At 56.8% G+C, this 26,347-nt stretch overlaps 9 protein-coding genes across 9 annotated transcripts; 4 read left to right on the top strand and 5 right to left on the bottom strand.

Annotated features, from left to right (window-relative positions):
- Positions 1-1,607: 1,607 nt before the first annotated feature.
- On the bottom strand, positions 1,608-3,346 carry P884DRAFT_283202 (eukaryotic integral membrane protein-domain-containing protein). The gene is made up of 2 exons (XM_069443644.1): positions 2,891-3,346; positions 1,608-2,814 (listed from the first exon to the last, which is right to left on the bottom strand). The coding sequence occupies exons 1-2, from the start codon at positions 3,265-3,267 to the stop codon at positions 2,049-2,051; spliced, it is 1,143 nt and encodes a 380-aa protein (XP_069300223.1). The 5' UTR covers positions 3,268-3,346; the 3' UTR covers positions 1,608-2,048.
- Positions 3,347-5,769: 2,423 nt separating this feature from the next.
- Positions 5,770-8,396, top strand: P884DRAFT_97670 (WD40-repeat-containing domain protein). The gene is made up of 6 exons (XM_069446210.1): positions 5,770-5,966; positions 6,071-6,087; positions 6,193-6,356; positions 6,543-7,673; positions 7,746-8,174; positions 8,227-8,396. The coding sequence occupies exons 1-6, from the start codon at positions 5,920-5,922 to the stop codon at positions 8,260-8,262; spliced, it is 1,824 nt and encodes a 607-aa protein (XP_069300222.1). The 5' UTR covers positions 5,770-5,919; the 3' UTR covers positions 8,263-8,396.
- Positions 8,397-9,646: 1,250 nt separating this feature from the next.
- On the bottom strand, positions 9,647-11,309 carry P884DRAFT_256385 (major facilitator superfamily domain-containing protein). Its single transcript, XM_069441062.1, has one exon. The coding sequence runs from the start codon at positions 11,291-11,293 to the stop codon at positions 9,815-9,817; it is 1,479 nt and encodes a 492-aa protein (XP_069300221.1). The 5' UTR covers positions 11,294-11,309; the 3' UTR covers positions 9,647-9,814.
- P884DRAFT_256384 (uncharacterized protein) lies at positions 11,241-11,896 on the bottom strand. The gene has a single exon (XM_069441061.1). The coding sequence runs from the start codon at positions 11,816-11,818 to the stop codon at positions 11,426-11,428; it is 393 nt and encodes a 130-aa protein (XP_069300220.1). The 5' UTR covers positions 11,819-11,896; the 3' UTR covers positions 11,241-11,425.
- Positions 11,897-13,166: 1,270 nt separating this feature from the next.
- Positions 13,167-15,604, bottom strand: P884DRAFT_218716 (general substrate transporter). Its single transcript, XM_069439385.1, has 3 exons — positions 15,181-15,604; positions 14,265-15,055; positions 13,167-14,197 (listed from the first exon to the last, which is right to left on the bottom strand). The coding sequence occupies exons 1-3, from the start codon at positions 15,419-15,421 to the stop codon at positions 13,586-13,588; spliced, it is 1,644 nt and encodes a 547-aa protein (XP_069300219.1). The 5' UTR covers positions 15,422-15,604; the 3' UTR covers positions 13,167-13,585.
- Positions 15,605-15,957: 353 nt separating this feature from the next.
- On the top strand, positions 15,958-17,378 carry P884DRAFT_238300 (uncharacterized protein; the record flags this gene model as incomplete). The annotated part of the gene is made up of 2 exons (XM_069440076.1): positions 15,958-16,626; positions 16,749-17,378. Exons 1-2 carry the CDS (start codon positions 16,159-16,161, stop codon positions 17,376-17,378), a joined length of 1,098 nt encoding a protein of 365 aa, XP_069300218.1. The 5' UTR covers positions 15,958-16,158.
- A 1,528-nt stretch (positions 17,379-18,906) lies between these two features.
- Positions 18,907-20,589, top strand: P884DRAFT_193326 (kinase-like domain-containing protein; the record flags this gene model as incomplete). Its single annotated transcript, XM_069437747.1, has 1 exon — positions 18,907-20,589. One exon carries the CDS (start codon positions 18,907-18,909, stop codon positions 20,587-20,589), a length of 1,683 nt encoding a protein of 560 aa, XP_069300217.1.
- A 1,414-nt stretch (positions 20,590-22,003) lies between these two features.
- P884DRAFT_97613 (uncharacterized protein) lies at positions 22,004-23,313 on the top strand. The gene is made up of 3 exons (XM_069446209.1): positions 22,004-22,467; positions 22,570-22,676; positions 22,811-23,313. The coding sequence occupies exons 1-3, from the start codon at positions 22,362-22,364 to the stop codon at positions 23,117-23,119; spliced, it is 522 nt and encodes a 173-aa protein (XP_069300216.1). The 5' UTR covers positions 22,004-22,361; the 3' UTR covers positions 23,120-23,313.
- Positions 23,314-23,944: 631 nt separating this feature from the next.
- On the bottom strand, positions 23,945-26,200 carry P884DRAFT_256377 (WD40-repeat-containing domain protein). The gene is made up of 10 exons (XM_069441060.1): positions 26,070-26,200; positions 25,834-25,946; positions 25,754-25,780; positions 25,626-25,701; positions 25,462-25,565; positions 25,035-25,399; positions 24,892-24,981; positions 24,709-24,836; positions 24,522-24,653; positions 23,945-24,442 (listed from the first exon to the last, which is right to left on the bottom strand). The coding sequence occupies exons 1-10, from the start codon at positions 26,073-26,075 to the stop codon at positions 24,143-24,145; spliced, it is 1,341 nt and encodes a 446-aa protein (XP_069300215.1). The 5' UTR covers positions 26,076-26,200; the 3' UTR covers positions 23,945-24,142.
- Positions 26,201-26,347: the final 147 nt, after the last annotated feature.

Genomic DNA, 26,347 nt, shown 5'->3' with positions numbered 1-26,347 from the left:
CATGGCCGGGGGTTAAAACGCCCGCGGTTCCCAGCCAGAAGTATGTATACACTACACATACCTCTCACCCCCTCCCTAACTACACTCCGTAGTAAACTATCTTAAGTACGGATTACTACGTACACAACTACACTAATACCTACACTACACGGGGATACCATATCCTGGCGCAGCCCCCACTCAACGGAGGTGGCAGACCGGCCGGTTGACAAGTAGGGATTCTGCGACGCGATGATGTTACATATTGTCGCCCTCGCAGCGCTTTCCTCGCAAACGCTTCAACAATTTTAACCAATGTACGGATCTGTATTCCATGTCCCACTCGGCCTCTTGTTTGGCCACGGTGGCCTCGTTGTGTACACTAGGCGGCCACCCAGCGTTGCCTGCAGGGATTTTAGTTTGCGGCGCTGTGTGCAGGCCGGCGCCGATCGATTCGCTTGATTGATGACTAGGGTTCGGCTCATCTCAAACGCATGCCCGCGGACCCTTCCCGGCCGTGCGGGTTGGGCCAACAGAAAGGCGCAGCGGGAGGGGGCAGGGAGAGGCTGACCGAGCCGGGGTCAGAGTCAAGAGCCATGGGTTTGCTTGGCGTGATCCGTTTCCCCTTTTGCTCACCTTTCGAGTCAGTGCCCATGCATTCTCTGCACTGCTTTGGGTCGACTTTGGCTAGACCGAAGCACTTCGCTAGTGGGGAACTCAAAGAAGCAGAATCTCCTCCGATCTGAGCCCAGAAATGAGACCGCAACAATAGGGCTTCGTGGCTAGGTTATGGCGCTGCGTACATGGTCTGCTCTGTCCGCGGCACACTCTTTACATCCTTCGTGACACACCCGATGTGCGCCACGGGGGGGCAGTTTCAGGATTCCAACGTAGTAATCCGTACCATTTGGAGGCTTCTTTGCCGACTTCGTCCAAGCTGGTCATTAACACGTTGAGACAACCGGACATTTATCACCGTTGATGGGTTTACTTGGTTGAGGGCGCGACCGGTTAGTGGCTGGCTCCCACCGCAAAGGAACGCTACTATGAGTAGCTTATCAGGAACCCATTGTAAATTTTCGGTTCTTCTGCGATTCTCTCGATGTCACAACGCCCATCAGGCGACTCTACTTTTGCTAATCTCACTAAGCTCGACCACGCGTACACTAGCGTTTTTAAGTGGCTCAATCTACGAGGAATTCTCACCGAGTTGCCCCGACAATCATGACCAACGCTGGGTCTTGAAAGACTCATGGTCTTGGTGCCGTTGAACTTTCTCGGTTCTTCCATCTTCTCTTTGCTTTTCTGCACGTTCCAGTACAACTGAGGACTAGAGCTTCGACGGTAGACTGGGGTTTCTAGTGTTTCGTGGCCCAGTGGTGGAAACTGATGAAAGAGAAGTAGCCTGGCCAAGAGCACTTCGGTACAAATGACTGGATCGAAGTTGTTGGGACAGAACAGCATAGCCAGGTAATACCAAGGGAAAAAAAAAGAAAGCAACCAGCCGTCTGTCTGAGAGTCCTTACGGTCCCAGGATCTGGCCGAGCTGGTGGACAATGGACATCGTAGGGTCACGGACAACGCCTTTGCTCAGCACGCATCCTCGGAAAAAAAATGAAAGAAAACCTACGGTCAGACCACACACAACCTTGCCATTACAACACAGTAGCACACCTAGTATACAACAAGAAAAGTCCATAGCAGTGCTCTTCCCGCCCCTCTAGTAAATCTCTGGCCCATTCAGCAGGCCGACATCAGTCAGGATAAATCCTCCCCGCACTGCGAAGTAGATTGGTATCCGAATAAGAGACTCGCTCGGAAAATACCTAAGACTCCCCGCTCCATACCCTCCTTTGATCTTGCGAGCCCCAACTTCAGAGAATGATGAACTCCGTACCACCCTTTGGAAAAATGAGGGCTGGTCATAAGGGTGGACATATGCTCCGAGTACGCCACACCCCCGTATTGACCTTTGGTAGACGACGACATTCGTTGGAGAATCCAACGCTGTCCCAAACGAATGAAGGATCCACGGCTTCCGTAGACTTGTCCTCCCCAAAAAAAATCCATTACGGGCCGTTCCTATCCGCATCCGCATCCGGGTTGTAGTTGGTCTCGCCGAACATTCCGCTCCCGGGGGCCGCTTGCGCGGTCATGGCGTTGGGCGGCGGCGCCTGCGGCTGGCTTTTTACTGTCGGTCCCGTGGCCGAAGGGATTGGAGGGGCGACGGCAGGTGGTACGGGCGCGCTTTGTGCGCGGGCGGCGGCGTGGGCGGTCGCGGCGTGGAGGCGCTGATCGAGGGCCCGCAGGGCAAGAGCTCTCCTCCGCTCAGCCTCGGCACGGGCGCTCCCCGGGGCACCGCGGTGTGAAAAGGAGTGATGGTGGTGGTGGTCGCCACGAGCAGCCGAGATGTCGGCTGCGCTGAAGGGCACGCAAAGCCGCATGGCTACGAGCACGTTGAATACCTGCGTCGAAATGCTGGCGACCAGAGGCCGGACGGGCCCCGGAAAGAACGCGGCAATGGCAAAGGTCTCGCTGGCATCGCCGCGGAGGGAGCTCGGCTGCGAAGTGTCGAGGTCGGGAAAGGCGACCTTGTAGAAGCGGAGGTAGGTCCAGCTGACGAGGAAACCATAGACGGCAAGGAAGAAGGAAGCGGCGGTGAGCATGGGCGTAAGGCAGAGGAGGGTGACCAAACTGATGTAAAGCAGCGGAAAGCGGGGTACGCGCAGCGAGAGAAGGCCTCGGAAGAGCGTCACCGTGTGCGCCGGTACGAGCTGGCTGAAGGCGACGAGGAAGGAGATCTGGAGGGGGATGGTGCCCGCGATAGTCATAAGCCTAGGCGGGAACACAAGTTAGCGGGATACGACACGAGCAAATGACGCCAGCCTGAGGAAAGCCAACGGATACGTACGTCCACCGCTCGTTCCGTGTCAGGGCGTAGAACAGAATCAAGGTGCCGAAGCAGAGCGCATTGGGTACCACGGAGGTGATGAGAAGGAACTTGGCGAACTCGCGAGAGGACCAAGCTCGCTCCAGATAACGGCCGCCATTGTAGAGAGCAGTGCAGGCAATGGATAGGGTGAATATGTTGCTCTCGACGAATGTTGTTGTCAAGAAGGTCCACGGATATGCCAGAGAGAGCTGGGGTATCAGGTTGAGATAGGGGATGACGATCTCTGAGGTTGCCGTCCACTGGCGATACCGTATCGCTGCGCTTAACACCGACTGCACTCCCAGAACAATGAGCGTAATGCGGGTTACTGGCGGGATGTTTATTCGTGGCGGCATCTCGGGCGAGCTTCTGTTCTCGGGTCGGGGTCTCGAGCTCTGGGACGGAGCTGCTCTCCTCGTCGCAACTACTGAACACACACAAGTCGGAACACTTCTTGGATTGCTAGTGGTCCAGTAGTGGAGGAGCCGAGTTTTTACCGGCCTGTTGGTGCCCAGGGTTCGGGTATGGCCGCCCAGGCTGATGAGTCTTGGCACTTGGCTACGTTATGGGTGTTCCATCCTCTCGCTCTCCAAGTCCACGAGGCCGAGACGAGGCGCAACAAAGATGTGATTCAAAGGGATGGGGCAACGCCAACATGGAGGATAAAGTTTAGTTTACATTACTGGAGGGCCAGCAAAGGCTCATGAATGGACCCATCCACTCAGCTAGCTACCAACCTACTGAGCCATATGCGCGGAACCCTTTACTGCGAAAAACCGCTCGTGTCAATGTTCGCTCCTGGCATCGCCGATTCCCGAGAAGTCCCTCAACAAACCTCAAAAGTGCTCAATATCAACAGCCTCAACGCGCGTTCGTAGTTGCATGGCGGCTCTCTTGAGCAACCTTGCCCCATGTCTGCCTACATCATCGTACTTGACAGCCGACCCGAAACTCTCTTAGGTGCAGCGAGGTAAACCGAACCATGACCACAGACAACCAGAGACATCGCAGTGCCCTCGTACATTTAAATTGCCGAATTCGGCCTCCGTGCTCCGTCCTCCCTAGTCAGACCGACGACGAGGAATCCTCATATCGGGCGCGACATTGTTTGTTGATCGTTTGTTTTCAATGGAAGAACGGAGCCAAGCAGGGCACAGTACTCCGTACAGTACGAACTATGCAGAGCATGCCCATAAGAAACGCCTCGCATGAAACCATCTCCAACGTTGCAATGCTGTCTTTGATGAGCAAATCGCAGGCACGAGCAGCCCAGAAAAGACACCTCCGTGCAAGTGTTCATAAGATTTAACCGCCCGTCGGATCAGCTCGTTACCCCTGAAACATTGTTCACGCCAGCCCTGCAAATGGATGCTACCCCAGACACCACCGGCTGTCATTGGTGATTGGACAAAGTGCCGCGGGCTTTTTTCGACCTGGAAGATGGGTGCAAACCTGGTCTGCTGCTCTTCTCAGGCCCCCGCAGCGCAGCCCACTCAGCCTTGGGGCCTGTTGTCCCTACACACAGCCCAGAGGGCGCCTTCGATGCTTCCGCATTCGATTGAGCGGCGAACCTCTTTCCAGATTACTCGCCCCCAATTCGCGAAAGCTATACGGATATATATGTACAGTATAGTTTCGCCCTAACATATACCCGAGGACTGCAATATGGTGGTACAGTAGGGTGCAGAACTTTTCTTAAGATCTCGAATCCCAGATGCAGCTGTGGAGATCCGCTTCTGAGATTAGCTTTACGGTAAATTTCAGTACCAGCCTCCACTTGTTCATCAACTGCACAACCCTCATGGTCATAGATTGTGCACATTCAGCAAGCATTATTGGACACAAAACGAAACGGTGTCCTTGCCGTTGTTGAGATGAAGGCCATGGCTCAATTTGTGAGCTCAGCCATGCCAACCTTGGGTTTGAGATCGAAGCCCATCCCCAGATCGGTGGCAAATTGAGTGCGATGGAGGAAAGCGTTGTCTGAAACAAGTGCTGTTCAAGGCAAGGTGACATTGAACCGGGATCGTGGCATTCGTGGGCGTGTTCCGTCACACCGAGCATAATACCTGAAGGGCGGGTCGACGGTTGCACCTGGGCGAGCTGTGGAAGAAGGACATCCTGCCCTTCAACTCGAAAATAGCGGCTGGAGATGACAAGCGGCAACGAGTCTCGAGCCTTTCCTTTTTTTAAAAAAAAAATTGACAGTGCCTGACTGCATTCCGTAGAGTGATACTTGGTAGACTCGGTGTCCACAAAAAAAGCAGCCGAGACTGTGAAATGCCGTACCAGCAGTTGCCGAGTTCGGGAGGACAAATGCTTCAGACTTACTACTAGTGTGTCTGTACGGATTACACTAGCCCGAAATGGCGTGCAGGACCACGCCTGACCTGCATCTCTCGCAGAGTCGGAACCTGGCAATCGAAGCCGTGAGCGGCCCACATTGGAGGGCGTGTCTCGATTTTTAGGGTCAGACAATCCATTCCGTCGGCAGCAGAAAAAGGAGCCTTAGCCCCGGGTCCCGTCGTCGCCTAACAATAGGCATCACTCGGTGCGCCCAGCAGAAACACTCAACGAGAGTTTGGTCAGAGCCAGAGTCGCGATTTCCTATTCTTTTGTTTCTGTCGCCACGCAACACTTTTCGCTGGGCTGGGCTGTTTGATCTGTGCCTGCTGGCCGAGGGCCGCTTCTTAACCAAAGCGGTTTAGCGTCCCGTGCCGCGATCCTAGCCGTTCGCCCAAACAAGCGACAGGGGACCACTTGGCCGAGTGGAACCCATGGCTGGGCCGTGGTCCGAACGCTGCCAATCTCAAATCTCGGCCTGGCGCTTTCAAGGTCGCTTTTCATCCTTCAACACCGAATTCACGCCCAAGATCGCCCAGTAAACAATCTGCTCGCCGACGCAGCGATCCAGTCTGCGCGCTTTCTAATTATCGCTGCTGCCAACAGTGACGTAACCGCTACATTTCCTCACGCCCGGCTCGTTGCCGCACGCCGGCGTACCGACAATGAAGGAGCTACTCGACACGGATCGGGTCAACTTTCTTGTTTGGAGGTTTGTCTCCTTTCACTCCCCTTTGGAACCTCTGGAGCAGGCCAAACGACACCGTATAACGCGGCATGATTGCTGACTCTGCCTACTTTTGTTCGGACTTTCAGGTATCTGCTCGAATCAAGTATGTGCACTGCCGCTCCAGGCTCCTGTGGAAAGCAACTCGGGCCCGCCCTCTTTTACCTCCTGTGCGTTGCACCTTGGGGGAGGTAAGACTAACCGCCAACAGATTATCGAGAGACGGCTGCCAAGCTGCAAAAGGAATGGAGGGTGCATCAGCCTCACAGGCAGTTTGACTTTGCCGCTCATGTCAACACATATGCCCTCGTGTCACTGCTCAACAAAGGCCTCATTTACGAAGACTACCAAAGGAAATTTGCGGCTGCGCAAGAGGTACGGATGCCTCGTGCGATTTCATGCCTTTGTTATCATTCCTCCTCTGCTTAATTATCCGGGCAGCACCTACCTTTCCTGTTGGGGTTGCACTCGGCATGGAAATGGCGGGTGCGTGTGCGCTGGTGGTGGCTTCGGGCCCAGGGGGAGGGGCGCTAGTGCCGGGGTACTGACATTTCGTTGCAGGCAGCCCGCGATGTGCCGGCAGCGGCCCAGGAGCCGCCGCGGGGGGTATTTGGGCCATTGAAATTCCAGCCCGAGGTAGTGGACGAAAATGGAGAAGACGATGAGGAATCAGAGCCGGAGCCAGAGGCCGAGGAGATCGAGAACTCGCGAAAGCGGGCGGTCGAGCGGCAGCATCACCGTGAATTGTCGCATGGGTCCCCCGCAAAAAGACAGCGGCTCAGCAACGGCTACGAGAATGGGGCCGATTCAGCCACCACGCCAATGGAAATCGACCAACCGGCCGAAAACAACCACGCCTATCCGTCACCGCTCGAAGGCGAACAGGCCAAGTCCCCGCTCCTGCGCACCGAGGGCCCGTCGCGCGGCACGCAGGTCGAAAAGGTGCGAGACCTGACGCAGGACACCGTCTTTCTGCGCCTCAGCCCCGGCGAATGCCCGGATGCTAGCGAAAACCCTATTGTGCTCCTCTGCGAGTGGAACCCCCGCGACCCAACTCTCTTGGCGACCGCCGGCACAGACGCGCTAGCCCGCATCTGGACGCTGCCTTGTGGGTCCGCCCCGGATGCGGATCCTGGTCACGTGGATCCCGCCGGCCGACCGTTCCTGAGCATCGTCGAGGACGACCTGCCCAAGAATGCGGCAGTCTCCGCCATGGCGTGGAGCTCGAACGGCGAGCTCATTGCGCTTGGAACCGAGCTAGGAAGCAAATCGCGCGTGAGCGTCTGCTCTGCCGACGGAACGAGCCTGCAGCGCTTCGACGGCCTGGACACGCCCATCACGAACCTCTGCTGGAGCCCCAACAGCAGCTTCCTTCTCGCCATCAGCCCGGATGTGAGCAAGGGGGTGGAGAATGCCGGTACCCTGATTCACATCTCGTCTCCGTCGATGGTAAACTCGCTGTCGCATGTCCTCGACCACGACCTGCGTTCCGACAGCCTTGACGCGACATGGATCAGCGAGACTGAATTCCTCCTGTGCGGTGGCAACCTTCTGGTCTCTTTCCGATGCACGGAACAGGGCATCGTTCAGGGCAGGGAGTTCCAAACGGGGAAGGACGAGCGCTTCAGCCTAGTCGAGTTCGATTGGAGGTCAAATCTGGTTGCTACTGCCAGTGATAAGGGCTACATCGATGTGAGTATCCGTGCGCAGGAATGAATATCTTGGGAGAAGTCCATGCCATCGCTGACCCCTCTCGCGTATTAGATCTGGGACGAATCTGGCAAACGTCGTTCGATTCCGGCTCATGATGGCGGCGTTACCAGCCTCAAATGGCAGCCGCTCAAAGGAGAGCCTGCTGAAGACGAGCGGCTGCTTGTATCCGGAGGTGAGGACGGTGCCATCCTAATCTGGAACGTTCGCAGTGCCGAGAACAAGCCGAAGTATACCATCACCATGCCGCCCCCGCTCGCGGTCAACAACCTCTCAATGAGCCCGGACGGGGCACTTATCGCCGTTGCGACGCATGATAGGATTCTCGTCTGGAAGATTGGCGATCACATGTTACCCAAGGCGAGCTGGGTGCCACAATCGGGCTGGCAGAGTCCCAGCTCGGGCAGCGACACCGAGGACGCCATTCCTTGCTTGGGCTGGGATTGCGAGGGGAAGCGCCTGGTCTACGGGCTGGAGAACAGGGTAAGGAGTGATTGAACGCTGTCGGTCGGGTCATTGCTGACTTCTTCCCCAGCTTGCCGTCATCAGCGTTCGAGAACACGAGAGGTGATGATTACCTGACCAAGATCGAAACCGAAATACTCACACCGTTTGCCGCGATGCGCCGGGGATCCCGCTTTGGTAGGCGGCCCCTGGGAGGTGTCTTTGGGTAAACTCATCCGAGCCGAGGAAGCAAAACCACTCGTCTGTTGGCTCGATTACCTCTCGACCAAAGGAAGCTGCAAGCAGCGGATATTGGACCACGTAATACCTGAGGCCACCGCGTCACTCAAAATATCGCCGTCATTGCCGTAGCAGGATCCTGACGTCAGCGCCCCTACGAGAGGCCCCCGGGATTGGGGATCGCCATCCAGGTCGGCACCATCCTTCCGAACGACCTTGTCTTAAAAGCAATGGTTCGATCTCGGCGAGGATGCACCGCCGAGAACCTAGGCGGCTGCGCTGGATAGGTTGCTGCGGATGAGGTCTCGCGCCCCTCGCGGAATGCAGGCCGACTGCCCTTGGATTGGGAATATGGATATCTGGCAGTCCACCCTGCATTGCTATATCTCGCCGAGCGGAGGGGCGGGAATGGGCAGGTTCCAGATGGTTTTGCCGGTCCTCCTTTTTTTGATTGTCGTAGACGGGTTTTTTTGACCCGGGGAGACATGTCCAACAGACATTTCGCCTTGATCAGGAGCTTGCGTGTACCATTGTCACCAGGATATGAGCACCTTGTCGCCTTTGTTTTGTCTCGATCGGGCGTACTTGCGGAAAGAAACCCCCCCCCCCCGGGGGCCGGGGGGCGTGGACTACCGATTTGCTCTGGTGACTGGCGATTAGGAGTGGAAAAGGTCAGCGTTTAAATTCGTCTACGACACACTTCGAGGAGCGTTTTTTTTTTTTACTAATGTTGAGCGGGAACGTGAAGGGTCAATCAATGGGCGCTGGACAAATGGGGTTGGAATTGGCTAAGGACTATGAGCGATAGCAGCGTAGTCAAATTTTGTATTCATCCACCGTGGATTCTGCGTGATTAGACCAAGATGTATATCTATCTCAGTGTCGTCCGTTTGTACCTTGTGTAATTAGTGATAGTAATTTTGAGTGGGTTCTGGTCGGCAGGAGTAAGGCATCAGCAATAAGCCAGTCAGACAAATAATGCTTTCTCATGTCACGCACTCATGTCATCAGCTAGGCCTGGCTTAGAAGAACTCGCATATACTTAGTGAGTGCACGTATTTCAAACTAACATTAACCATATGGATTCGTATACAAGACCCGTATGTAAATCAGGCCATCTCAAATCATGCCGTGTAAAACGTGAGCTCTATCCGGTGAATGGCCATTGAATCTCCACATGCCATGCAATGCTCTCCTTTTTTTTTTCTCACCCTCTCCCCCTTTCTTCCTCTTTTTCCTTTCTATTTTTTTTTTTTTTTTGCCAACCCAAACGCCGGTGCTGTGCTATTCATAAACACGACAACCCTCAGACCCTAGCTTAAGAATGATGGATAGATAACCGCTTTACTTCAACCATCCTTCCCTTGTATGGATGCCTTTGGTTTCGAAAAGGAATTAAGAGCTTTGGTTTTCCGAATTCTCTTTAAATGTTTTTTTTTTTAGACGGCACTCCTCGCGTCCTTATCCAACTTTGGCAAGTTCGCGTTGGCCGAGCCCTCCAGGATCTCCTTCTCATCCGGGGTGTTGGCGCGCTCCTCCCCAGAGGGGGTGCCGGGGGCAGCAGGTGTCGTCGCCGCCGGCGCCTCTGGTGGCATGGCGGCGGGGAAGGTCGGGGCGAAGGCGCTCTTGGCGCGGATCTTGGGCCCGTAAAAGTAGAAGATGACGGGGATGGGGACGAGGGCGGCGGCGACGCAGCCGAGCAGGGTGGAGGCCCACTGGATGCCCATGCCGTCGAACATGTAGGTGGAGAAGAGGGGGAAGCCGGCGCCGGCGAGGGAGCGGAGGAAGGTGTTGCCGGCGATGGCGGAGGCGGCGAACATGAGGTAGGCGTCGACGAGGTAGTTGAGGGCCTGGAGGAAGATGGAGGCGAGGCCGAAGCCGCTGAGCAGGCCCGAGAGGGTGGGCACGATCCAGTGGACGTCGCGGCGGTAGCCGGACCAGCCGAACCAGAAGAGGCCGGCGGCGAAGGCGACGCCGCCGGCGATGACGCTGGGCAGGCGCCACTCGGGGACGGGGACGCCGGCGTTGGCGGCCAGCTTGCGCTGGTACCAGGGCTGCTGCAGCACGATGGTGATGCCGGCGACGATCTGGCCGAGGATCATGCCGAAGAAGGTCAGGCCGGCCACGCCGGCCTTCATGCCGTGGACGCCCTGGAAGACGAAGGGGTAGGCGGTCAGGAAGAGGTAGAGCAGGCCGTAGATGAAGGCCATGTAGACGGACAGGAGGGTGACGATGGGCTCGGTGAAGAGCAGGCGCATGGGGCGCGAGAAGTTCTTGGTGATGAGCTCGCGCAGGTCCACCTCGATCTCCTCCTGCTTGGCGTGGATGCCCCAGTTGAGGGTGCGGCGGCGCAGCTCGGCCGCCTTGTCGACCAGGATGACGGGCGGGTACGTCTCGCGCAGGAAGACGAGGTCGAGGACGAAGGCGAGCCAGCCCATGAAGGAGACGATCCAGGAGGTCCAGCGCCAGCCGAGGTGGGACTCGGTGATGAAGCCGCCGATGAAGGGGGCCAGCAGCGGGCCGGTGAAGACGGTCATGGAGAAGACGGTGATGGCGATGCCGCGCGTCCGGTTGTCGAACATGTCGGAGAAGACGGCGGCGACGACGGCTAGGGGGGAGGCGCCGAAGAAGCCGGCGAAGAAGCGCGTGATGAGCACCGTCTGGAGGTCCTTGGCCACCGCGTTGGCCGTGTTGAAGATGGAGAAGCCGAACATGGAGATGACCAGGGGCAGGCGGCGGCCCTTGAGCTCCGACAGGGGCGCCCAGAAGGTCGGCCCGGTCGCGAAGCCGAGGACGTATAAGGAGACGCCGAGGAGGGAGACCTCGGGCGAGACGCCGAACTCGACGCCGACCGCCCGGGTCGCGGTCGAGAAGATGCTCGAGCCGAACGCGGCCGTCATGGTGGTGAAGCCGAGCATGGCAGCGGTGGCAAGCCTGGGAGGGGGGAGGTCACCCGATGTCAGCCATATGATATCGGTCATCCAAGACAAAGAAGGTAAAAAGTAAACACAAAACACAAAGGCAGAGAGAGAAGGGGCCCGGATCATCACTCACTTCTTCTTGAGCGGCCAGTTCTGGGCGTGCAGGGGGTCGTCGGGCCCGTCAAACTCGACGACGTAGTCCTCCTGGTTCGGCAGCAGTGGTGGGTAGGGCTTGCCGGCGCCAAAGTTGGGCAGCGGCTTCTTCCACTCCTTGCTCTTGGCCCGCCCTACCGTCCCACTGTGCTGGCTCCGGGCGGTCTGGATCCGACTCAGCACCGTGGGGTCGCGCTCCAGGTCCCGCTGTGTCTCGACCCGGCTCATCCCTGGGCGCGACGCCCCTGAAGAGGAGGAGCTCGATACGGACGATGCCGAGACCACCCGTTCGATTTCTTCGCTGCTGCGACGCCCGGAAGCATCGAGCTCGGCCGCCTCGATGGCGCGGTCGACGTCGCCGAGTGTCATTGGAACGTCTGCCTCTCTCTCTCTCTCTCTCTCTCTCTCTCTCTCTCTCTCTCTCCCCGGTGCTATCTAGGGGGATGCCGATAGCACAACAACAAGAGAATTAACAACAGCAGTTGAGGTTAGGTCGTCAGGGAAACGAAGGAAACCTGGAAAAGACAGGCCAGCCAGCAAACCAATTGAATTTCGGCAATAAGGGGGACCTCGTTCTTATTCTTCAAAACCCGACAAGTTGAACACTGGTCAGCTGTTCGTCCCTAATGTACAGTGGACTCTGGGGTTGGCACGGAGAATGAACAACGATGATGAAATTCGCCTCCTGGACGACCGGGGGAACTGGCTCCCCTAAATAAGAAGACTGATCTACACATCCCGGGCAACTTCCTGGTGCTGATTTATGGATCTTGCTGGAAGAGAGATAGCCAAACTTGCGAGTCCGAGTCCCACATCGGGCCCTTTTGCGCCGTGCGTTCCATGCGTTCCAAGCGTTCCCCCGCCAAGCCCTCCCTTCGGTGGTCTGCCGAGCCCTGCTGATGGAGCGCCTCGGCACTCGCGCTTTCGAGGGCCGCCACCTACCTACTACGTACAACAACCACTTGCCGGATTACCAACTTTGGTCCGCCCGCCCAGACTTTAATGGAATCAGCAGGCTTCTTTGTCAGCCATGCATCAGACCGAAAACAAAAAAAATAATCATGAATTCGGTGGTGCCGCCGTGGAATTGAACATTAGTATATTCCGTGATCATTGATTACTTTCTGGATAGAGCGTGCCTCGGGAGCTGATAACGCCTCCCCCCCCGGGAGCCGTTGTCGAATTTTCTTTCCGAAGGGGCAAGCCACCCCGGCACAATGGTTCGTTCGAGGCGCCTTCAAGGGCCGCTCATCTCCCCAAACCCACTCGGCAACCCCCATCCGAGTCCCGCCCTCGCAGCCCGAAGGCGGAGCGCAACTTGAGATCAGAGATATGCATTGTTTAAAGGAGCGTGCGCTAGTGTCCTGATTTGAGATACGGATCCCGATACCCTCCTCGTCATTTTTTGTTGTTGTTGTTGTTGTTGTTGTTGCTGCTGCTGCTGGTGGCATGTAGTTGCGTTCCCAATTGTCATTCGAATCTCGGCCCGTGCCTAGAATGGACATGCCCTGCGAGGTTTACTGCTCCTTCCGGAGATAGTGAGACGGCTTTGGGCTGCAATAAGTTAGTGTATGCTTTCACTTGAATCGCGAGGTCCGTCTTAAGTCCGTTCGTTGATGTGTCTTGACGTAATCCTACAGCGCCGCCACGATTTCGGATACCATGATTTGCATTGACCAATCACCAATCAATGCCCACCTGCCATCAGTGGCGCATCCCGCCCGTCTCGAACGATGCACGGCATCCAAGACGGCGTCTCCGGTTACAAGCTTGCCGCTGCCGGGAGAATTTTTTCTTCCAATCTAGCGACTTCATCTCCCCATTGCAGCCCAACAGTGGGTTGCCAAGAACTCTTAGTTGGTATTATTAGAAGGTCCAGATTTTTACTTGTAACTTACTGATACCTTAGTTGTTGCAACTTAGATATCTCCTGTGAAATTTTTGCCCCAGCCGCGAATTGCCGTTTCTGCCCGAGGATACCCTTGTTGCTGCCTGCTCGAACATGCCGATCCAGCAAGTCGCCGCACTGGACAAGCTTCAGCCTTACCATAGCGAATCCGCACACAATGGATGCATCACGAACATTCCCGTATCCACCAAAGAGACGCACGTCCCACACGCGTCTCTTGCAACCGATCACCGCACGCCCCAGTTGTCGTCCTCCAACAGGCTGGCCGCCTCTTCTAGGCTCAGCCCAGCCGTCTCGGGATAGAACTTCCAGATCAGGCCGGTTCCGACGGCGCATATTGCCGCATACAGCACAAACGTCCACGATGGAGTGAGGGCCTCCATGAGCAGCAGGAAGGTCAGCCCTATGACAAAATTTGCGCCCCAGTTGGTTGCCGTGGCAATGCCGCTCCCAACCGACCGCACGTTGAGCGCAAACAGCTCGCTCTGCATCCACGGCACGTTTCCGAGCCCCATGGCGTAGCCGGCCACGTACATCATGAAGCTGACGAGGATCGTGACGGCCGGCCCCCGGGCCGGAGGGGGTTGGGAGGGAGCGTCGTCGGCCGCGTCCGTCGCCGCGATGTCGATGAAGGAGAAACCCCACGCCGCGAGGAGGAGCCCCGCGGCCATGACCGGGACGGACCAGAGCAGGATGCGCCGTCTCCCGATGCGATCGATCAGAAAGAGCGCTGCCAGGGTGAAGATGAAGTTGGTGACGGCCACGACCAGCGAGGTGAGAGTCGGGATCGGGAAGCCGAGCATCGTAAAGATGGTCGCCGAGAAGTACATGAGCGAGTTCTGTCATGCCTGGTCAGATCAACGGAATCCAACACACACCGCCGGGCGGGCGCTCGGGGGCACTCACGAATCCGCACAACTGCTGTAGCCCCTGGAGTAAGCAAGCAATCGCCAGGGCCCTGCGGTTCCGCCTCACTCCCACCAGCTCGGCAACCGCATCGGGCAACCAGCTCGTCCCGCCGGCATTCCTCGCCCCCCCTCTCAGCCTCCTCGCCTCGCTCTCCTCCCTCACCTCCACCTCGATCCCCTTCACCGTGGCATCCACCACCGGCCCCTTGCCCCCGTGCACCTTCTCGACGACCCTGCGGGCCTCCCTGACCCTCCCCCACATGACCAGCCACCGCGGCGTCTCGGGCATGACCGCCATCACGACGGCCTGGACGACCGCCGGCACCGCGCCCAGGCCCACCATCCACCTCCACGCCGTCCCTTCCTCGCCGTACTCGCCGAGCAGCCAGCCGATCACGTAGGCGGCCACCTGGCCGAGGGTGATGAAGATGACGTTCATGGTCACCAGCCGGCCCCGGATGGCGGCCGGCGACAGCTCGGCGAGGTACAGCGGCACGACGAAGCTGGCGGCGCCCACGGCCATGCCCACGACGGCGCGGCCGAAGACCATCAGGGCGACCGAGTGGCTGGCCGCCTGCACGAGGGCGCCGAACGCGAAGAGCGCGTCGGCACCGAGGACGACCCGCTTGCGGCCCAGGCGGTCCGCGAGCACGGACGAGAAGGGCGAGATCAGCAGGGCCAGCAGCGACGTGGCCGACGTGATGACGGACTTGTCGAGCGCCGTCAGCGGCCGCGAAGAGAGCGAGGTCCCCAGCGAGACGAGCGTTGACGAGATGACACCCGTGTCATCTAGGGGAAAAATAAGACCAAAGGAAGGCGCTCTGTTTAGTATTTTATGTTTTTGTCTTTCCGCATGGGGAGCCGAGAGGAGGAATGATGAGAGGAGAAAAACAAGAGGGGGGAAAAGGGCTTACAGCCGAAGAGGAGACCCGAAATGCCGGCCGAGAAGGTGAGGAGGTAGATGAAGAGGGTCGAGGAGGTCGCGGCACCGTCATGTTCGTAGGCTTCCCTGTCGTTGTGGATGTTTTCAAGGTTGTCGTTGTCGTTGTCGTTGTCGTGGTCGTGGTCGTGGTCGTGGTCGTGGTGGTTGTTGTCGTCGTGGACGAGGCGGTCAGCCTCGCGGCGCGAGATGAGAGGCTCTTCTGCGCTGCTCATCGTTGCTGCATCGTTAAACCGTGATCCGATCCCGAATCTGCCGCTTCTGTAGCTACGTAGTGCGGTATCGTAGGCATAGCACTGTCCCCGTGCTATTGTTTGGGCGCCGAGTCGTGGTGTTGTAGTCGGGATGCCGCTGCCGAGTCGGTGTGGAGCGCAAAGCGTTGTTCGTTCGTCGGTTTCGGGAGAACAAACCCCTTGATGACAGACAGCTCGAGAAGTCGGAGCCCCGGCCTGGCCACTATCCGACCTCCGTTTCCGGCTCCACTTCTCTGCTGCCAGCCCGCCAAGAAGCACCCCTGCTAGTGTACGGCCACACGACCGTGCTTGTGCTGGAAGGAAATCGGCAAGGGGTGACGAGGCTTGCCCCAATCGAGGGGTCCAGCGCTCAGACCAGGACCGTTTCAGAGCTGCTTCTTGTCGATCGCATGTGCATCAAGAACATCAGAACATGCCCCCTACGGAGTGAACTACGGATCTCTGCGGTCGAACATCCATTACCCCGTCTTCTCGAGGATGCGGTGAGTTTTTTCGAAGCGTCTTTCTTCTTCGACGCGCGGCTATTTTTATTTTGCCATTTTTTAGTCTAAGAATCATTATTTATCCATTCCCTCCCTTCACCGCATCAGCACGCACTACTAGCCAAGCCTCTCCGTCTTGGTCCACCCCCGGCCGGATCGCTCTCTTTTTCAGCTTCAAAGCTCGAATTTATAATCCGTACATCTCAACAGCTCGCCATGCCGCCAACCGCCCCGCCGCCCCAGCGCGACTCGTGGTTTGCGCCACTCACGATCGATCTCATCGTAAAGGTCTTCAAGACGAGTTTCTTCCACCCCTTTGTCGCATGGATCATCCCGCTCTGCTTCCGCGCCCAGAACATGTTCTGGGACGCGCCGCCCATGCTGGTGTCGATCGCCTGGGCTTCCTTCATCACCCTCTGCTGGATCGCCGGGGTCATCAATAACAGGATAGCGTTCGGCCTGCCGCGCGAGGTCGATCTGAGCGAGGAGGTCATCGTCATCACGGGCGGCGCCAGCGGGCTGGGCCTCCTGCTCGCCGAGGTGTACGGGATGCGCGGGGCCACCGTCGCCGTGCTGGACGTGGCTGAGATGGAAAACGGCGAGGCCCGCGGCGTCACCTACTACAAGTGCGACGTGACGGATAAGGACCAGGTCGCGCGGGTCGCGGCCGAGATTGAGAGAGATGTGAGCTTTCAGAGAGCCTCTTTCTTTTTTTATTCCTCCCTCCTCTGCTTCCTCCCTACATTAGTTAGGTAGAACTGTCTGCTAACCCCTCTACTCCTTTTTTTTTTTTTTTTTTTTTGCAGCTTGGTACCCCCACGATCCTAATCAACAACGCGGCCGTCGTCGTCGGCAAGCCCCTGCTCGAGATGTCCTTCGCCGAGATCGAAAAGTCGCTCTCGACCAACCTGCTGAGCCACTTCTACACCCTCAAGACCTTCCTGCCGGCCATGGCGTGCAACGAGGCCGGCGGGACCGTCGTGACCCTCTCGTCCGTCATCGGCACCGTGGGAGCCGCCCAGCTGACCGACTACGCGGCAGCGAAGGCGGGCGTCTCGGCGCTGCACCGCTCGCTCGCCGCCGAGCTGCGCCGCTCCCACCCGCGCATCCGCACCGTCCTCGTCACCCCGGGCCAGCTGAGCACCCCGCTCTTCCACGGCGTCCGGACGCCCAACCGCTTCCTCGCGCCCGTCGTCGAGCCCGTCGACGTCGCCAAGGAGGTCGTCGCGGCCATCGACAGCGGCCGCAGCGCCGCCATCGCCATGCCCCTCTACGCCAGGTGGATCGACTGGTACAGCGTCCTCCCCGCCGGCCTGCAGGCCATCGCGAGGCGGCTGGCCGGCGTCGACACGGCGATGCAGACGTTTGTGGGGAGGGCGGGGTCGGGAGGGGAGAGGAAGGAGGGCAAAGGGGACGTGTTGATACAGCCGTTTTAGAGTTCTAGAGATGGGGAGGAGGCGTCAACGCTGGCGCTGGCGCTGGCGCTGGCGCTGGTTCTACGCCCTTGGAGGAGTTGTGTAAGAGTAGAAAAAAAAAAGGGGGGGGGGATGGATGTAATTGTAGGTCGAGAATGAGCATGTCTGACACGCGGATACTGCTCGTGTTTACTGTAGCAGATGGGTGGCGGAATCAATAGCGCTTGTACGAGTTGGACTGACAAGATTGGGCTTCCAGGGCAGTGTGATTTGGCCTAGTCAAACAGCATTTGGTCCGCACCATGATCCCATGCTCCTCTAATAACTACTAGCATTGTTTATCAACTGATATCGAAATAACCTGCTTTCACGAACGGCCAATCTCGTCTATAACGAAGTATTACATCGTAGGGGTCAACAAGGGCAAACATAATGCTCTAGGTACGAGAGCGCCTGCTTAGTACCATAACCTTAATCGACCAGTACCTTCTCAAGGCCCTTAGTATACCTAAGGTAGGTAGGTATATATTACGTAGGCGGGCATGGCAAACGACACGGCTAATGCCGCACGAAAGAATTGCTGAGCACCCGAGGTTGGCACCTGACTGCGGCTCCCTGCCTTTGGTTTCTGACCTGAATGAGTACCGAAACAAGTTGGCCGTCCACTATCGTGCAAAACAAGGTGGTATACGCCTCCCAAGAACCGGTGAAGTACATTTTCGATGATGGCACGACCTTCCGGTTCACACAAGAAGGTCGGATCGGACCGACCCTTCCCTGCTGTTCTTAGCGTTTTAGGGCCTAGACAGCACCACTGTGCGCAACTCAACCCGGCACGGCAGATCTTCCCAGAGCAGCAAAGACTTTATGCCCTATATCGGACAGCCTGGGTGAGAAAACCCTCTGCAGCACTTCGCGAATGCTCCACAGCGAGATGCTGACTACAGCAACGGGACCTGATGGCTTGTGTCTGATGAAAGGAACGGGGCCCGTCGCCGTCCTAGCAACTTCATCGTTATATACCACCGCTTCTCATCCAGAGAAACCACCAAGAAATATCGTGCAGTCAAGAACGAGTAAACCAACGCTCAGCAGACCGCGTGACTCCGTCTTTTGACAAGATGGAGGCGCAGCCTCGTGACACCTCTAAACAACCATGGCGTCTATGCCATCGCGCTGGTATGCTTCCAGGTCCCCCCTCCACCCTCAACTAACCTTTGCCGGCTCTCTCCATCTTTGGTTTCGAGTTTGAATGTTGGCGGTAGCCACTCAGCACGAGCCCGTGACCCCGAGTCGCGAAGATGATGAGCATCGGTATGGCAGGCACGACCCTTTCGGAATGATAATGTAGAAACGTGCAGTTGCCCACATTCGTACTGCGCCTGTTCCTCGCGCGCGCCCGCCCTGCACTGAATGCTCCTCTCGCTGTTCAATTCCGATGCACGTCAGTTAGACCTCAGGTTGTTCCCTCAGCCCACTTCGATCTCGATACCCGGATAGGCTACCATACCCGCAACCGCGCGACCTATTATACATAACAACGCTGACCATGTGGTGGGACGACGAAACCATTGAGCGGATCGTGACAAAGCAGTTTGTCGCCAACAAACTCGGATCCAAAGCCGCCGGTCGTCTCGACCAGCCCCTCGGCTTTGGTGAAGACCTGACCGACTGCACGTACTGGGAGTGGATAGAGGCAAAGTCAAAGAAGACCTTCCTCATACTCTCGGAGCTAGGTCTGCCGAACCACATCTTTGAGCTTGTCGACGATTCGCTGGACGACCAGGATCTCCCTTTTGCGATCGACCAGGTGGCGCGCTTGAGATTGTCCCCTTCCAAGAACGACAAGCTCGAGAGGAAGTTCTACCACCGACAATTCCACTACCTCTTGCGGTACGTGGACCATGGCGTCCATATCGACTATGCGGACGACGAGGTGGTCCCGTTGGATGCTGTCGACAAGAAGCATGCCGCGGGCCAAGGCCACCATGTCGACAAGGTCACCTCCCCCAACCGGCCGGGGATGGTGTTTTGCCGCTGTCAAATACGTCTCGGCCCGGGCCATGTCAGCATGGAAGAGCTCATGTCCGAGATTAACGGCATCAGAGCGGTGCAGAATGAACATCTGCTGTCGTATTGGGCGTCGTACACCCACCGAGGATACGGGTACATCTTGTTCACACCGGCATCCGAGTACAGCCTCAAGTCGCTGCTCACCACCATGCCCAGCTGCCTGAAGAGATTGGACAAGAAGGCACGGCGGCGAGCGGTCATGAACTGGATCTACTGCCTCGCCGACACGGTCTGCTTCTTCCACAACCAGGGCCTCTCGCACGGCAACATCAGGCCGTCGACAGTGAATTTCTCAAAGGACAACCTCGCCTTCTTTACAGGGTTCACGCCCTTCCACATCCACGTACTGGGCGGTGTGGAGGACAACAAGGTGTTTGACAGAGAGGCATACGACTATGGCGCGCCCGAGAAGGTGTGTTATCTGCCCTCGTCATCATCGTCAGACTCGATCCACCGAGCGGCAGACGGCAGAGATCACCAGCCGGCGGGTTTCGATCCACAGGCCGCCGACGTTTACTCGCTGGGCTGCGTCATCCTCGAGCTGCTCAGCTTCTTGTTCAAGAGGCAAGGGCGGCCGTTCGCGGCACACCGGGCCGCGAAGCACAGGGCGGTGGGGCGCGGCAGTCCCTTTCCAGACTCGTCCTTCCACGAGAACGTCGAGCAGGTCGAGAGCTGGATGACTCAGTTGGCAACGGATGCCGTGGAAAAGGACGACCCGGTCTTCGAGGGCGTGGAGCCGATACTGTGCTTGGTGGTGAGGATGCTGGCATTCTACCCTTCGGAGCGCCCAAAAGCCTGCGAGGTGAAGGAGGAGATCGGGCAGATCCTCATGGGGCCGTGTGGCATGCCGGAGCCGCACTGCCTGCGCCGGAGCGGCCACTGGAGCTTTGGCAACGGGAGCCTCAGACACAGCTCATCGTCGATGCAGAGCACCGAGAGTGCCGGCACCGGACCGGTCTCGACGCAGCGGAGGAGTGGGTCGCAAGAAGAAGGCACCAGCAAGCGGGCCAGCGCAGGGAGCGGCGGCAGCGTCAGCCTGCGGAGCGTCAAGACGTTCCTTCGAGAACCAGGAGACGGGGAGGCAGGTCTCAGGCCAAGAAACTGGTCCCAAGGGAGCCAAGCCAGCGTCCAGGAGAAACGCTCGAGGGCATCTCGTTAATGAAAATATGCTCTGCCTGGCTTCGTCGGCAAAGAAGCCTCGAAGGAGGAAACACCGGAGGTCTTGAGCAGTCGATACCAAGTTGGGGTTTGATTGACCGTAATGATAGCGCTTGATTTTGCCGACGTGCTCTGCTGAAACGTAGTGATATGGTAATACCGGTGATAAGACCCGAAGCAAACGAGATATTCACCCTTGGGTTGCAGTTGCTAAGACCGCCGGTATTACGAGCACAGACCGTTATCTAACCAAACTAACGTTACCTGATAACTATGCTGATGCTTGCTAGGGCATGGAAGTAGTATAACGTTACTGCGTAATGTAACTATGGCATAGAGTGTACGGAATAGTGTATTCCGTAGTGTTGTGCATTTCGAAGCGTATCCGTACTATGGTACATAGTGTATTCCGTACAGTTATGCCCTACCCCGTATCTGGATTCTTGTTGGTTAGACGACGTCATTTGAGAGGTGAACGGAACGGCCAACCTTTCGTGTTTGCTGCGAATAGTTATTGGCCCGTGACGCTGTCTTATTTGTTCCCGGCTCACGTGTGGCTGCAAGTCTGACCAACCGCTCGTTGTTGGCGACAAGCTACGAGTCAAGAAGGGGAAAGGTCCCGAATGGCGCCGCATTCGATTCAGCAACGCGAGTTGTTTCATGGCTTGTGCAGTGGGTACAAATTCAGAAACCCCCCCCCCCCCCACTCCCCCGTCCCTTTGAGCGACCCGCAAGAAACCTGCCTGCAAGAGGGCGGCTGCATCCCGCAGGGACCCACTGCCCTGCTGGGTTGCAAGACCCAGCCTCCATGCGCAGTGTTGGCTTGGCTGCATACCTTTCCCTAGACGCATCGTAGGGTTACGTTGATGACCCATCAACAGCCGAGATAGAGAGAGATATCGCAAACCAAGGAAATCCAAGGAATACGGGCCCTTCGTAATGGGCTGGGCTGAAGAGATGCACGCCAGCCTACCTGTTCGAGGGAGGAGGAGTCCTCTTGTTTTCCTGCTTTTCCTACGACGTTCTTCTTTGTCCCGCGCACAGTGTTTGTTCTCAAGAGGCGTTTTCTTGTACTTCCTTCTTTTGCGCCTGTTTCCATTCACGATATCCCCCAGGGACTGATTGACGATACGTCATAATACAGGACTTATCGTTACCAGGCGCGGATTTTTGGCTCTTGTTTTGGAAGGTGCCGAATACTACTGTCCACACAGCATTTTAGCTCTGGGATGACGATGGGGAAATATTTTCGACGCCATTGACCGCTCATCCGCTTGTTGGGTGACTTTTGCGGCCGGACCACCCCATCGACAAGGCTCGATTGAGAAAAATCTGCCGCGACTCCCCGGTACTTGCTGCACCGCAACCTCTCCGCGACTCATCATCAAGAGGGAAGACCGTGCATGGGGGGAAGAAACGAATAAAAAAAAAGACGAAACCAACGGCGACGGAACCAATCCGGGCTGTGTCACACACAGCCTTGCCCTGCCTTCCTCTATTTTGAGCGCTCCTTGAAGCAGTGCCACTCGCATCATCTCATCCTTGGCTCCGCGCTGCACTGCGGCACATACAACCGCTTCACCGGCAGCCGCAGGCAGAATTGGATGTTGGAAGGGGAATCCAAAGAGCTGCGTTTCTATTCCTTCATGAATCGATCGCATCTCAATTCCTGACCCCAGAGTGCGGCTTTTCCTCTGGAAACCTCTGTCGGCGTTTTGTTTTGAGCAATTTCATCGCCTGGCGATCCAGGGGGCAGCAGAAAATAAAGGAGCGATGAAGGTTTCTTGGCTCGTGCCGAGCCTGCTCGCGGGGCGCGGAGCAGCAATCGGAATCGTTAGCGACAAGGTTCTCAACAGCGAAGGCAGGGTCCTCGCGAACGGTATGTCTTTTCGGCGCATTGTGTTCAAAGAATGGGCGAGATACGGTTCGAGTCAGTGTACTGTACTACGTTCAATGCTAACTCAACATGCCCCCACGCCAGGCATTCCAGACCAGAGACACGACAGGGACCTAGAAGGCGCCGCGCTCCAATCGCCCAGCGCCAACACGGTCGCTGTCAACCTCGACGCCCTTGATATCGCGTTACCGGTAAGCCATCTCAATAACGCTCGTCAACCGCAAAAAAATAAAAAATAAAAAATAAAAAATAAAAAATAAAAAATAAAAAAAATAAAAAAATAAAAACTAAATTCCATCGAGATTTGACTAACCGCGACCCCAAGAACCGAACAAAGGCCCAGCTCGCCGCCCAGGCAAGAGACGCGTCAGAACTCGGGCAGCACCCCGACGAAGGGGAGCGCCCCGTCATCACTTTCCGGACCAGCAACGGCGCCTTGTCAGGTGCGGAAGGCGACCCAGCAGTCCGGCCGCCGCCGCCGGACTCGGACCACGACCTTGAGTTCGACGAGGACTCTGCCAGCGCATCCAACGGGGCCGGCAAGGCGGGCAACCCGGCTTCTGCGAACCGGGCCATCGCCGGCATGAGCGTGGGGCTGGTTTCGGTGATGTTGATCTTCACCATTTTCCTCTGATGACGCTTTTTCTAATTATCTTTTACCTTTTATCTTTCTCACCTTTCCATCGCCTCTGGTTCTGCCGGCAAGGTTCCAGGCGTTCCAAGGGGTTTGGGCGTCCAGAGACCGGAGAATCTCTATGACTAACCCAGGTGGGCTGGACGTATTTATTAATGCATTGGATAAATTTGGGAATGGCATGACCGGGAGTCTTGCGGGAAGTGATGGCCGAGCGGGGTTTCGGCTTGGAGAGGGGGGGTTGGACGTGATACCCCTTCGAGAAGAAGCTGATGTTCTGACGACGAGGACGGCTCAGCGCGTGGGGAGAGGACCGAGACGTCCGATGGACGACACGACATCATGTGACATTGTGTCGACGACGCGGGTGGAATGGGTAATGTAGTATGCTGTAATTGCTAATTGTCAGACCGCCGGGACTTGGATGTCCTTGCGATCTGCGAGGAGGACCGAATAGGTATTCCAAGGATGATATGAACTTGGGAAGCATAGGAGTTGAACAAGTTCCAAATCAATTGGAATTGGTCCTTGGTACCCTTCGAAATCTGCAGCCTGAAGATGCACTTCACACGCCGCACACACCCACATGTACCTCTGACAGCAACCCGGTCGAGTTCTCTACCTTGGTATTGCCACCACTCGCCAGGCAGGCCGAGGTCATCTCGAACAAGTGACATACATACTACATAACATGGTTCGCAGACCCTGGATCCATCACCGGTCCCGTCCTGTCGCTCCGAACATCACCGGAAGAAGCAGGACGCAGGCCGTCGTCGGCTCACCAGTGCGCTCGCACGGGACGCTCCGAAACGTCAAAGATGAGAGAGCAGAAAGAACTCGTGGTTGTGCAGCATATCCATCTTGTTCTCATACATTGCTTACAACACTCGACGCGAATGGTATCAGATCCAGTCTCCAGAGCAGACAGACAGTCCCACCCAGGCAACACCAAAACGCCAGCCAATGCAGAGAGAAAGAGTCTCCCGATACAAAAAGAATCCATAGGCCCCCATGTGCAACAATTCATTGTTGTTTGGCAATGATGGCCTTCTCGCGCTCGCTCTTGCGCTTTTCGAACTTCTTGCTCGAGTGCTTCCGCTCGTTCTCCTCGCGCCGCTTGATGGCTGCCAGTTCCTCGCGCTTGATCTCGCTCGCCTTCTTGACCACTTTGGGCAGATGCCTGTGTCGGCGGATGCGCCTGATTTCGGGCATGTGCGAGTACCGCTCCAACAGGGCCGAGTTATACTCCAACGCCTGCCGCTGCTTTGTCGACTTGACACCGCTGCGCTCCGATGCGTTGGCGCGCCACAGACGGACGTTGCCCTATACAGGGTGATTAGTTTTTGCGAGTATAAGAAAGAAAAGGAAGTAAAACACGGAGGAAAGAAAGATGAGCACGTACGTCGTCACTTCCGCTGAGGAGATACTTGGAGTCCATGGTCCACATGGTTCGGAATACCCTCTGCATGCGCTTAGTGTGGTATATGTCGCGAGAATGGCCATGGTCACGGCGCCAGACCCTGATGGTGCGGTCCTTGGATGTCGGTTAGCGGACGCTTTTTTAGGCGTTTGTACGTTCATAGACCTACGTAAGAGCCGCTCACGAGCTCCTCGCCCGTGGGAGAGAACTCGACGTCCATAACGGCGGCCACGTGACCCTTCAGGATATTCTGCGCCCTGTCGAAATTTCTGGCGTCGAAAATGTAGACGTTGTGATCTGGACTCGTGTCAGCGACACCCCTCACAAGGCAGCAATCCAAAAGTGAACGTACCTTCAGACGCGACCGCCAGGTTCATGGCTTCCATAGGGTTGAAGACGACACGATTGGCGGCAAACTGGAGAATCGTCTTGATGACAGGCACTACGCCCTGGGGTTAGCCTCGTTTCGACACTCCAGGCCTGGCCGTAACATACGGTTTGTTCGCAGGTCGAAGAGGATGAGCGAGCGGTCGGTGGCGACAGACGCGACAACGGCGGTCTCGACTTGGTTGAAGCAAACGTCGGTGATGGTATCCGTGAAATTGGGCCATTGTATTGTCTGCGCGGCCGTGCTCTGGTCGAGGTCCCAGACTCGGATGCAACCGGCGCCGGACGAAGCGGCAAAGACATTTCCGGTTCTGTGAACCGACAGCGATGTGTATGGGCCGCCTTCTTGCCAGGTAGCAAATGGTGTGGTGTTGCTGGGGGTGTTGTAAGGATCCCACAACTTGATGCCGTCTGTAGCACAGGAGAGCAGCTTCTTGTCGTTGGTGAAGGTCAAGCCCTTGACGATATTCGAGCTAGATGATACGATCAGTCGTTGTCTTTTTCTCTTCCCGGAAGTAAGTAAACGGATGCTTACTGTGCAGCCGTACGCCAGACTTCTTCATCGCGTGTCGTTAGGTCCCAGACTTTGATCACGCCATCACCGGACCCTGAAGCCACCGAGTTGAGGGAGTTCTTGTCCTGGTGCATAGTCAGTCCCATCCGTTTGCGATTGCCAAGCCACGTGTTAAGGGAACGAACCTTGCACATGCTATACACGCCTTGAACATGGCCGTTGCCTAGCTGGCCGAGGAAGGGTTTGGCAAACAAGCGTTCCCTAACTCCCAGTCAGAAACCCGGCTCATACGACGGGGCCGGAAGATGCTCACAGTTTGACCGCATTGAGAGCTCTTTGACTAGAAATGGTGTCAGATTCGCTATCCCAATGACTTCACGCTGCCCAACGTACTATTCCCGAGCTCGTTCAAAAGGATGGATCTCGGGGGCGAGATTGCGCGGCGCGCGTTGGACGTCTGAACCTGGCGCTTGCTGAGCCGTGATGCTCCGGCTGAGGGCTTTGATCTACCGGCACCATCGTCAGCAGCCGCGTGTGTCATGCGGTTGAGACTGTGAACTTGACAGGGTCTCTGTGGGTAGAGAGAGAGATGGGTAATGATGCCCCTCCCGTTTCTATCGAGAGCGTACCTTCATGATGATGCCTCGCCCGCAGTCTCGTGTTTCTCGGCGGTGTCTGTTCGGTCTTCAAAAACTGTCGACTTGTCGTGTTGTAGTAACAGGATCCGATATGGTTTGCTTCGCTCTGCTTTCAATGCATATATCACAGAGGGAGCTGGAGCGTGCCAATTCGGCGATCGCTGTCGCTTGGTCCAAATTTTGGCGGGGTCTGACGGCAGAATCGCTCACCGCTTTCCTGACTAGAGACCCACCCTGCCAGCCACAGCAAGCGGGCACGCCAAGGCCAG

This window comes from Thermothelomyces heterothallicus (genome assembly GCF_042370625.1).
Source record: "Thermothelomyces heterothallicus CBS 202.75 unplaced genomic scaffold P884_scaffold_4, whole genome shotgun sequence".
Classification (NCBI taxonomy): domain Eukaryota; kingdom Fungi; phylum Ascomycota; class Sordariomycetes; order Sordariales; family Chaetomiaceae; genus Thermothelomyces; species Thermothelomyces heterothallicus.
Note: the sequence above shows the minus strand (reverse complement) of the source record. Positions and strands in the feature narration are given on the sequence as shown.

What these genes read in the sequence shown, in the direction of transcription:
- P884DRAFT_283202 (XM_069443644.1), bottom strand. Translation starts at nt 3,267, where the DNA reads ATGCCGCCACGAATAAACATCCCGCCAGTAACCCGCATTACGCTCATT. An exon ending in ACACGGAACGAGCGGTGGAC is followed by an intron (nt 2,815 to 2,890) that starts GTACGTATCCGT and finishes GTTCCCGCCTAG; the next exon opens with GCTTATGACTATCGCGGGCA.
- P884DRAFT_97670 (XM_069446210.1), top strand. Translation starts at nt 5,920, where the DNA reads ATGAAGGAGCTACTCGACACGGATCGGGTCAACTTTCTTGTTTGGAG. An exon ending in AATTTGCGGCTGCGCAAGAG is followed by an intron (nt 6,357 to 6,542) that starts GTACGGATGCCT and finishes ATTTCGTTGCAG; the next exon opens with GCAGCCCGCGATGTGCCGGC. An exon ending in TCTACGGGCTGGAGAACAGG is followed by an intron (nt 8,175 to 8,226) that starts GTAAGGAGTGAT and finishes CTTCTTCCCCAG; the next exon opens with CTTGCCGTCATCAGCGTTCG.
- P884DRAFT_256385 (XM_069441062.1), bottom strand. Translation starts at nt 11,293, where the DNA reads ATGCTCGGCTTCACCACCATGACGGCCGCGTTCGGCTCGAGCATCTTC.
- P884DRAFT_256384 (XM_069441061.1), bottom strand. Translation starts at nt 11,818, where the DNA reads ATGACACTCGGCGACGTCGACCGCGCCATCGAGGCGGCCGAGCTCGAT.
- P884DRAFT_218716 (XM_069439385.1), bottom strand. Translation starts at nt 15,421, where the DNA reads ATGAGCAGCGCAGAAGAGCCTCTCATCTCGCGCCGCGAGGCTGACCGC. An exon ending in TTCGGGTCTCCTCTTCGGCT is followed by an intron (nt 15,056 to 15,180) that starts GTAAGCCCTTTT and finishes TTTTTCCCCTAG; the next exon opens with ATGACACGGGTGTCATCTCG. An exon ending in TACAGCAGTTGTGCGGATTC is followed by an intron (nt 14,198 to 14,264) that starts GTGAGTGCCCCC and finishes CAGGCATGACAG; the next exon opens with AACTCGCTCATGTACTTCTC.
- P884DRAFT_97613 (XM_069446209.1), top strand. Translation starts at nt 22,362, where the DNA reads ATGAAGGTTTCTTGGCTCGTGCCGAGCCTGCTCGCGGGGCGCGGAGCA. An exon ending in AGGCAGGGTCCTCGCGAACG is followed by an intron (nt 22,468 to 22,569) that starts GTATGTCTTTTC and finishes CCCCCACGCCAG; the next exon opens with GCATTCCAGACCAGAGACAC. An exon ending in CCCTTGATATCGCGTTACCG is followed by an intron (nt 22,677 to 22,810) that starts GTAAGCCATCTC and finishes CGCGACCCCAAG; the next exon opens with AACCGAACAAAGGCCCAGCT.
- P884DRAFT_256377 (XM_069441060.1), bottom strand. An exon ending in TTTGAACGAGCTCGGGAATA is followed by an intron (nt 25,781 to 25,833) that starts GTACGTTGGGCA and finishes CACCATTTCTAG; the next exon opens with TCAAAGAGCTCTCAATGCGG. An exon ending in CCTGGCGGTCGCGTCTGAAG is followed by an intron (nt 24,837 to 24,891) that starts GTACGTTCACTT and finishes ACACGAGTCCAG; the next exon opens with ATCACAACGTCTACATTTTC.